Here is a 10,465-nt window from a genome sequence, read left to right as displayed (position 1 = left end):
CTTCCCCACTGTGGTGGAATGATCCCCTTGAATTAAAACCAGAATTAAATCCTTCCTCCCTCAGATTTCTCCTTGTCAAGTGTCTGGTCAGAGAGATATGAAAAACAACTGAAACAGAAGAATTACATTCATGGGTTAAAGATAAACCAATATTTCATAGGTGGCATATATGTGGAGAGAGAAAAGAATGCAACAAGAGCACCAGTTAATTTTCCAAGTAACACATTTAACTCAACAAATAATGTCTGCTTCCCCAAATTCTCAGGATACTGAGGTGTAGATGGGAATTATCACACAGAAACATCAAACTGCTCTGTCAACACACATTTGTGTAACAAAGTCACATTTATAGACTTTGCACTCAGGGAGATGTAAACTTGAATTTTTATTCTAAAATCCATCAGCTTTGGAACACTGAGAAAGTCCTGGGATGTCTACAGACTTGGTTTATGTGTATTTTCTTGTCACATTAACTGTAAGGGTAGAAGTAGGTCACACCTTCCATGATGTCTAAGCACAGCAGGTGTACAGTGTGACATGCCCGTCTCTTCCTCCATCTTGTTTCCCAGCCCCATTTTAGCACCCGTGGTGGACCAGAATGGCCCCTTTACCATTTAGTTTACATTTGGGTGTTAATTTCCATCCCTGCCAGGATTGTGAGTTAAGGAACTTGCCTGTTCATCTAGGTGAAGCCATGGACTCTGAGTGAATTGGTGGATTGGTGGAGGAGCCAGAGGTAGAAATCAGAAACCAAACAATAAGCCAGCCATCAGCCATGACTATCTATCTCTACTGCCTCCAGGGATGGAGACGTAGGAAATACTTTCGGGTGTGTGTATTGTGTGGGATGTGTGTGTGTGTGTATGTAAATGTTCATATGTGTGTGCACACATCCCTGTGTGGCATATGGAGGTCAGAGGTCATTCTCGGTTCCTCTCTTTCTTATTTTCTGTGCAGGGTTCTCACTGGACCTGGAGCTCTATTATTTGGCTAGACTGAATGGCCAGTGAGCTCCAGGGCTATGGCTGCCTGCCTCTGCCTCTCTAGGGTGGGATGACAGACGTGTGCTACTACACAACTTTTTTGTCACATAGGTGCCAGGGATCTGACCCTCATACATGTGTGACAATCACTTTAATGACTGAGCCATCTCCGCAGGCCCTGGAGTACAGAAGGGAGTCCACTGTGCTGGACTCTTTCCCGTTCTTGTGAGGTTGAGCATCACTCATCCACATCATCCTCCAGTTGAAAGTATCTCTTCCTGTGCATGGGTTTCACTACCAGCTTATTTGGTGGCCCCTCCTCTCTCATTTGTGTGGTGGTATTCCAATTGTACTGAAATATGATTTTGATTGTATGTTAATAAATAAAGTTGCCCCAGGGGTCAGAGCTATTAGAGCCATAGCAAGAGTGTGGTGGTGGTGGTGGTGGTGGTGGTGGTGGTGGTGGTGGTGGTGGCACACGCCTTTAATCCCAGCACTTGGTAGAAGAGCTAGGTAGATCTCTGTGTGTTCAGGGATACAGCCAGCATTGGAGACATACGCCTTTAAGACCTGGGGGGCTGTACATACAGACAGTGACAAGGCAGTCACGTGTTTGGGTTTATAACCAATGAGAAGGCAGAACAAAAGACTATGAAAAGACTTACACACAGGAAATAGGTCTCTTTCGGGAAGCTAGGAGCTCGCAGGAGGAAGGGTAAAGATTTTAGCTCTGAGCTCTGACCTCTCGGCTTTCTCTTTTACATTGGTTCTGTGTTCCTTATTTAATAAGACGGTTGGATACATCTACATATATGGTGTGCAGTGTATACTCCGTGTAATATGAATACTAGAGGAGTGCCTGTCAAAAATGTAGCAGACAGTGAAAATTGTAGAGCACGTAAGTAGAAGTCTGTCAATCACAATTTCAGAGATAGTCTCTGAACAGTGAGGGTAAAATGGACTTTCAGAAGTGACAATGCTTATTCTTCAGTAAGAGAAGGGGGATAACCTGGAGGCACTGAACCCCAATAAGATTAAAAGAAGAGGGTGGACAAATTTGAACTTGTGATGCTGCAAGCTCCTAGAGTCCGCTCCGCACACAGGTGTGACTCGTGTGCAGGCTTCCTCACCCAGCACTTACAGTTTCAGAGTATAGTTTGCTCTCTCCCAAATATCCTCTTTCCCTGATTTTTTTTCTTTTATGCACTTATTTAAGACAACTATGTAAAGAGTGGGCACTTTCATATTGACCTAGCAAAGAATTACCGAGATGGGAATGGCTGTCCAAATAAGGGGGCCTTGCGGCAACTCCTCTGCAGCCAGCATGGCTGTGGCAGTGTCAGTGTTTTAGCCAAAAGGCTGCAGGCAGATTAGGTTACTCACCACACCAGTGTCGAGGCCTTAGCCAGACAGTAAGCCTCCTTCACAGCCTTCCCTCCCCACCAGCCCAGCAGAGAAACACCAGAGCTCCTGGAGCACAGTGAAGCCAGAGGATGCAAACAGCTTGGGCTCCTGGGTACCAAATGGAGCAAGAGCTACCTCTTGTATAGAATATCCATCATGATTGTCATGTTGGTGTGAAATAAACTTTTGATTGTAATTTGGTTGTTATATGATGGATGCTCTCTACTCAAATAATCAAGCCTATCCTGGCTAATAGCACAAAAGTTAAGCAGAACCAGAACCCAAAACCTGCTTTCTCTTTTGCAATGCCCCTGTTTTAGATCCTCTACTCAATAGCGTTGAAAATCCAGTTCAGATGAAGGTCTGGCCTTTTCCTGGCCATTGTCACAGATCTCAGAATAGGAAACTTTTTAATGCAGAACAGGGGATTGGTGACTCATCTCTGTCACAGATGTCAGTTCTGTCTCGACATGAGTCACCAGAGCAGTGAAAGTCTCAGGTCTGAGAGCGAATGACGAATGGACACGATTTTTTATTCCTATTGCTAGAGCAGTGTCCCCACTGCTGTGTGCCGGAGCATAAACCAGCGGCTGTAGTGCATGATTCATGGCCTAGTGGGAAAAATGGAAAATCCACCAAACACAAGACTTCCATTACAGAGGGTGAGGATAAGGTGGTGAGGGAGCCCACAGAGGACTCTCAGACCCCCAGTTAGGAGAAGAAGTCAATAAAGGATTTCTAAGAGAAAGAGCCTTTCTTCTTCTTCTTCTTCTTCTTCTTCTTCTTCTTCTTCTTCTTCTTCTTCTTCTTCTTCTTCTTCTTCTTCTTCTTCTCCTTCTCCTTCTCCTTCTCCTTCTCCTTCTCCTTCTCCTTCTCCTTCTCCTTCTCCTTCTCCTTCTCCTTCTCCTTCTCCTTCTCCTTCTCCTTCTCCTTCTCCTTCTCCTTTTCTCCTTCTTCTTCTTCTTCTTCTTAATTAAATTTATTCATTTAAAAAAAAGAACCTTTCATGTGAAGGCTTAAGAGAGGACAGCCTCTATCCCAATACCAACATGAGGTGGGGGTGGGGCAGAAAGAGAACCATAGAAGTAAAATTTTGTCTCCTTCTGAAGCTAAGTCTGTATCCTTTGAAACTGGATTGTCTGAAGTGTTCATTGTAACCAAATGGTAACTACTGAGAAAATAACTTTAAAATATGCAAAAAAAGGAAATGAGGGGGTCACAGTGATGTTACTAGAAAATACCGACCACATGCAAAAAAAGTTAGTGTTTAAGTTTTTCAAGTATTAAAAAGATAAATAGTAGTGGCCTAGAAATTGAAGGAGTGGCCAACCAACCACTGATCTAGCATAAAATCCATGCCAGGAGAGTAAGCCCACCCCGACATTGCCTGGGGCACCAGGACCCACAGGCTGGATGATCCAGAAACCTCCGATAGAACCAAACATGACTGGAGGGGAAATGTCAGTGTAATGATGCCCTACTGCTCCTCTGCTATCCTCATAGACTGGTGCCTAGACCAAATGTCATCAGAGACGCTTCATCCAGCAAGTGATGGAAACAGATGCAGACCCACAGCCAAACATTAGGCAGAGTTCAGGGAGTCCTGCAAAGAGAGGGGGAAAGAATTGTAGGAGCCAGAGGGGTCAAGGACACTGCAAGAAAACTCACAGAATCAATTAAGCTGGGCTCTTTGGGGCTCACAGAAACTGAATCTACAACCAGGGAGCCTCCACGGGACTGACCTAGACCCTCTGCATATATGCTACAGTTGTGTAGCTTGGTCTTCTTGTGGGACCCCTAAAGATGGGAGCAGGGGCTGTCTCTGACTCTTTTGCTGACTTTTGGGACCCTACTCCTCATACTGGGCCGCCTTGCCCATCCTTAATACATGGGGAGGTGCTTAGTCTTACTGCAACTTGATGTGCCATGTTTTGTTGATGTCCATGGGAGACCTGCCCTTTCCTAAACAGAAACGGGAGGAAGAGTGGATTAAGGGGTGGGAACAGAGGAAGGGTACGGGGAGAGATTGGGAGGAGAGGAGGGAGGGGAAACTGTAGCTGGGATGTAAAATAAATAAATTTATAAAAAATAAAATTAAAGCAGCTGTACTCATATCAGACAAAATAAACTTCAAGTCAATTATGAGACAAAAAGATGATTGTGTACTATAAGAAGACCATTTGCATGTAATTATAAATGTGTATGCACAAAAGTTGCTGGCTGATAGACCCTCTAAGAGGAAGAACCTTAAAATTGAAAAAGACTTAATAAATGTAAACACATCCTACAAGCTGGAGTGGAAGGGTTAAAAAATTAAGGTGGCAGTACCATGTAATCCCATTGTTTTGAGAAATGGAAAAGATGGTCTTTGGATTCATACAGAATGGCCCGAGGCCTTGGGTCTTGGCAACTAAACAAGTTCCTGTAGAATGTGGTCTTGCTGGGTAGCTAGGTATGAGCATGCAGTGGAGAACACAGCTGAAAGAGGAGGATGTTCGGCCAACTTCTCGAAACTCATTTCCAGGGTGTGCAGTTACATTGAAACAACAAAGTTAAAAAAGGTAGTAAGATAGGTACTCACCTGTCATCTCAGCACACAAGAGGCAGAGGCAGGAGCATCACGTGCTCAAGGCCAGCTGAGTACATTGCAAGATTCTGTCTCCTAAAAAGAGGAGGCAGGAAGGTTTGTGAATTCAAGTAACTAATTGTAGTACACAAGACTTCCAGGAAACAGATAAAGAGTGATGGTCAGCATATTCTACAAGGTCAGTGTGGATTTGCTACAAGCCCAAAAAGAATAGTGTAAGGGAAGCCTGGTGTGGTGGTGCATTCCTTTAGTCCTAGCACTCGGGAGGCAGAGGCAGGTGGATCTCTGTGAGTTCAAAGCTAACCTGTTCTATACAATGAGTTCCAAGGCAGCTAGAGCTACACAGTGAGACCCTATTTCAAAATAAAATCTCAAACTTCAGCAAATGATGGAATAAATATAATGATACACAATGACCATGTTGTGGGAGAAACAGAAGAATGGCTTTATATGAACAAACCTAGAATGCTGTTATTCTATTCACACTAATGAACTGAAGTAGGAATGTAACGCTCTTAGTTCATGTAGAAAAAAAACAACAATAGCAATAATTCTCTAAGCCTGAAAAGAGGTTCTTGTGAGGAAGCTAGAACAGGCTGTGCCAAACAGGGAAACTTAAGATGTTTCCAGCCCAAATGAGACAGCATACGAGAACACACGCCATCGTTTCTATCCAGCAGTGCACGGGGGTCCTGGTCAGCACTGAGAGAGTTAAGAATGGTATTGAGTTTGAGGAGGCAAGTCACAAGAAGAACCGACTAGAAAAACTATAGGCAGTGGGAGAATGCCGTATAATAATTAGTTACAGATCAAAACATAAAAGCCATTTCTTCTCCATTAGCATCAAACAAAACTGGATGGCTAAGTCATCCAGATACTATCCAGACAGCCACTCAAGAACTCAAGCCTCAGGGGATACACATAATAAGGACATACAAGACCTCTATAGGGAAATATTATCAACAAACAAACAACAAACAAAAAACTGTAATAAGACTAAGGAGGTAGATCAGTGCCTGACATACACAATACGCTGGTCTCTCTCTCTCTCTCTCTCTCTCTCTCTCTCTCTCTCTCTCTCTCTCTCTCTCTCTCTCTCTCTCTCTCCACACACACACACACACACACACACACACACACACACACACACACACACACACACGGGGGGGTGCGGGGGGGAGGGGAGAGAGAGAGAGAGATTTTATTTTTAAGTTCTACATGAAGAGGGTGAAGACACAGCAAATCGGGGAATAGGGCCTGTCCCTGTAGTGGGCGGGGCTGGGAGGTGTAGGAGATGGTTGGGTTTCTGCCGCTCTGCTTGATTGTAACAGGCAGAGAAAGGCCAGTCCCGGCAGCCACCACGGAGCCTCTTTCCTTCTCCTCTCCTCCAGGCAGAGTCCGGGCAAACCCAACCATCCTCGGCCAGGATTTCCCACCTATCCTTCCAGCACCATGACACCTGGGTCACCTTTCCAGTTCCTGCTGGTGTTCAGCCTAGCACCACAGCTGGTGTCTGGGAGTTTCAAGCAGTACTTTATGAGTAGGTGCTGGCCTTGGGCTCCAGGGGAGGGAAGGGGCTCACTCCTGTAGAGAAGAGAATGTCTCAGGGGAGACATCTAGAGGATTTCACAGTGAATAGAATAGTGCCACGTTGAAGGACCCAGGCTTTACAGTCAGACAGCTCTAGGATAGAAGCCCCGCTCTCTATGCTTATTGCATGGCTCCAAGCCCTCCGAAGAAATGGGTCGGGGGCTTTTCAAATGTTACCTTGTAGTATAAATAACGATCCTGAGACAGGAGGAAGGAGGAATGAGCTGGTACATCCAGGCAGTTTATTAGACCGTGAGACTTCCCACTAAATATTAGTTACAATAAATGTTGTCAGCCTCATTCTTCTGATTAACTTTGCTGTGCCTGGTCCCATCATGGATGTTTGGTCCCACCTTACAAGCATCAAGACAGACAGGAAAATGAAGTAGGTAGAAATCAAGGTTCAATCTACATAACGCTGGCCTTGGAGGATATGTGGGGAGGAAGAGAGGAGGAACCTTGCAGTCTGTTTTATTTTTGTTTTGTAAAATCCTGAGGCACTGCACAATTACCAGTGACTAGCATCCAGGGAACAGTATAAACTCGAGTCTGTCTCATTGGCTGCTACTGCCCAGCTTAACCCGACAAGGGCAGGAATGATTGTGGGCCAATACACAGTAGGAAGAGAGCTATTATCATGTGCGCAATTCTTCTATACTTGGGGCTCAGTGAAAGGATATGACTGATATCTCATGTTTTGGTGGAGGCTCAGTTCTGTTTGCGGAGCCTCTGAGAGGAAAAGGAGAAGGCCAGTCTTGGGCTCCCATTCTGAAATTCCCACCCATCCCATCACAAAAAAAGCTACTCTGAGAACTCAACCATGAATGGGGTCCCAGTTCTCTGACCCAGCACTCACAGTGTGATGGGTTCATGGTTATACCCAACTCCTCTTCTGTTTAGTCTTCCTCCACACAAACAACCTATGTTTGGTTGGCTCTAGGATAAATCATTAAGGAGAAGTTAAAAGACTCTTTCTCAAGACCACACAATAAGTTCACACGGATCAGATGTCCAATATCACTTTTATCTTGTTTTGTTTTAGCTTACCACACACATATACATGTTCATATCCTTGAAATGGACCCTACCCGGGTCTATGGGGACTCCACATCTGATCTGCAGGGATCATGAATGTACAGTGAGTGCAGAGTTCCACCAAATATTCTTGGGTCAGATATTCATCCCTAGTTCACTGGACAAAACTCAGAGGAAGACAGGAGCTAGAGGCAAAACCTGCTTCTGTCTCTAGAGAGCACAAGGGAGACGAGGTTGTTGCTGCCTGTTCTTTTGACCACGCTAACCTATTCTCCATTCCAGAGTATATCTTGGAACCTCCACCCTGCAGATCAGAACCTGAGAACTGCACTAAATTCTGTACACAGCAAGAGGAGTGCCCAGGAAATCTCCAGTGCTGTTCTGCTTTCTGTGGGATAGTCTGTGCTTCAAACAAAGACCCAACGCCAAACATGTAAGGGTCTCCTCTGCCAGCCCTGGCCCCAGTGCTGCAGGCAGAAGCCAACAGCAAAGCCTCTTACCCATGACTGTGACGCTTCTTCCTTCCTCTTTCCTTTAATCTTACTGTTGTCATCATTACCACATTGCCAACATTGTCTCTTTCTTTACCAAGGATAATTTCCACAAAACTCCTAATTAAAAGAGAGTCTTCAAATTCTACAAGCCCTCCACCACCAGATCCGTGAATCGCTGGCCCTGCCTCTATTTTTCCCCATTTGCCTCTATCCCCCAACATTTCCCAGTTGCCTCTATCTCTATTCTGGGACCTCCTTTGTCCCAGAATCTACCTTCATCCCAGCATCTGCCTGGAGTGATGTATCTGGGCATACATGTGGCACCAAATCCCCAAAGCAAATCTGTCCCGTTTGTTTGTCCTCCTTCAGCAGACACTGTCCTTAGTCCCTCCATGTTCTCAGGCTCAGGAGGTCAGCACCAGGGGGACTGGGGTTGATTGACTAGGCATGAGCATCAGCCCTGAGTCTTCCACAGGGAAGTGTTCTAGGACAGAGAAAAGACTCTAGAGTGCAAAGGAAACACCACTGCTCATCTTGTACAGGCATGTCTGTCACCTTTAATAAGACAGCTCCTCCTTTTCTTTTTCTTCTTTCTTTCTTTCTTTCTTTCTTTCTTTCTTTCTTTCTTTCTTTCTTTCTTTCTTTCTTTCTTTCTTTTTTCATGAACAGAGGGAGATTCTACTTGTTCATGTCTTACATGATCCAAATGAAGTCTCAGTGACCCACAGCGGAGACTCAACTGCTGAGTTCCTTCAGAGAAAGCTCAAATGCCTTGCTCTTTGCTGTGTTCCCTGCCCTGAGCAAACGCCCAGCTGCATGTACTCCACGCAGAGCTATAGTGTAGATCTGGAGTCAAACACCTAGACTTAAGTCCTGGCTCTACCATTTCCAAATCAGGGGATCTCAAATTAATTACCTCCCCGTCTCTCTGAATCAGCTTTCTCATCATTAAGACAAGAATGATGATAATGACACTAAAAATATTTCTCTTCTACAGGAGACGCAGGAAATTCAAGACTCCTCCTCGGGCTTGACATTCGAGGCATGCTCCCCAGTGTATTGCATGAGGGTAGGCTTCTCCTGGTTCCTTGTGTGAGACCTCCTCTTCCTCTTCCAGCCTTCCTCCAAATCCCCAGTATTCCCACAAGGCCAGAACAGCCTTCTTGATGGCCAGATTGTCTGGTTCTCCATTCACTTCACCAGTTTGTCTTTGAACTCATTCCCTGGGGGCAGAGTGGGGTCTACAACATAAAGAAGCAGAGTCATGTCCTAGGGGACTGCAGGACACTCAGACCTGAGGCTTTGCCAGGTTCAGGCTGTTCCAGCCTTCAGTGAGCAAGCACCGTGGGCAGGAGGTCAGACTGGGCCCTTCATGCTCTATGAGTCCTTGGTTAACTCACTGTACCTCTGTGAGACAATTAACCTGCTCATGCGAAAGAGAAAGAAGCCATCCGTGCCTTAGAATGTTGTGGGGATAAGGCAAGGTTGCATGGGTGGAAGGACACGGTCACTGAGGAGACCCTGCGAAGTTGAGAAGAGTACACATTGCTGCTGTTCTCCCCAGGTTCTAAGTGTTTGCCCTTTGAAAAGGTGGAGGGGGTTGTCTCTATAATTTCACTGAGATTACAAAAAGTAGGCAAATAAAATGGAGTTCCCTGCCACTTTACCACCAAAACAGAAAGGATAGTTATCATTTGGTGGCTCTTGTTCAGAGCATCTTTTTTTTTTTTTTTTTTTAACGTAGGATCCGTGCTGAAGAACAGGCTCAGTGGTTAAGATTGCTTGCTTCTCTATCCTGAAAACCAGGGTTTGGATCTCAGTACCTCACAAATGTCTGTAACTCCAGCTCTAAGGGATCCAATACCCTCTTCTGGCCCTGCTCAGACACCTGTACATACATGCACCCATGTGTGTACAAGCACACACACACACACACACACACACACACACACACACACACGTATGTATGTATATATATGTGTATATATATATATATATATAAAACAATAAAATGGATTTTTAAAATTTAAGTGTAAGAGTTTATGGTCTGTTGACGGTCTGATGTCCCCAGAGTTTCCAAATAAGAATAGTGGTACCTCTGCTCCAAGTGCTCTCACTGATCTCATAGAGAGAGAATGTTATATGAAAACAGGTAAGGCCAGCACAACACAGCAGGTGTGTGAACACTGCGTCCGCCCTTTTACAGCTCCTGCCGAGTCCAGCATGTTTACTTCCTGCTACAGCAGGGGCATAACCCTGGCCATCAGCCAGCACAGCAGCCTTTTCGATAATCCAAAGCTGTGGCAGCAGAAAGACATGGGAATAAAGGAAGACGCTTTGTGCAATGTTGGGAATCAGTCCAGCTTGGCTCT

The 10,465-nt window shown here is 45.1% G+C and overlaps 1 protein-coding gene across 1 annotated transcript; it reads left to right on the top strand.

Moving 5' to 3' along the window:
* Positions 1-6,294: 6,294 nt before the first annotated feature.
* On the top strand, positions 6,295-10,047 carry Wfdc13 (WAP four-disulfide core domain 13). Its single transcript, XM_006971065.2, has 4 exons — positions 6,295-6,514; positions 7,882-8,032; positions 9,091-9,162; positions 9,838-10,047. Exons 1-3 carry the CDS (start codon positions 6,427-6,429, stop codon positions 9,125-9,127), a joined length of 276 nt encoding a protein of 91 aa, XP_006971127.2. The 5' UTR covers positions 6,295-6,426; the 3' UTR covers positions 9,128-9,162; positions 9,838-10,047.
* Positions 10,048-10,465: the final 418 nt, after the last annotated feature.

The sequence above is a fragment of the Peromyscus maniculatus genome, chromosome 4 (assembly GCF_049852395.1).
Source record: "Peromyscus maniculatus bairdii isolate BWxNUB_F1_BW_parent chromosome 4, HU_Pman_BW_mat_3.1, whole genome shotgun sequence".
NCBI lineage: Eukaryota > Metazoa > Chordata > Mammalia > Rodentia > Cricetidae > Peromyscus > Peromyscus maniculatus.
This window is presented reverse-complemented; position numbering and strand designations above follow the sequence as displayed.

What these genes read in the sequence shown, in the direction of transcription:
- Wfdc13 (XM_006971065.2), top strand. Translation starts at nt 6,427, where the DNA reads ATGACACCTGGGTCACCTTTCCAGTTCCTGCTGGTGTTCAGCCTAGCA. An exon ending in TTTCAAGCAGTACTTTATGA is followed by an intron (nt 6,515 to 7,881) that starts GTAGGTGCTGGC and finishes TCTCCATTCCAG; the next exon opens with AGTATATCTTGGAACCTCCA. An exon ending in AAAGACCCAACGCCAAACAT is followed by an intron (nt 8,033 to 9,090) that starts GTAAGGGTCTCC and finishes TCTCTTCTACAG; the next exon opens with GAGACGCAGGAAATTCAAGA.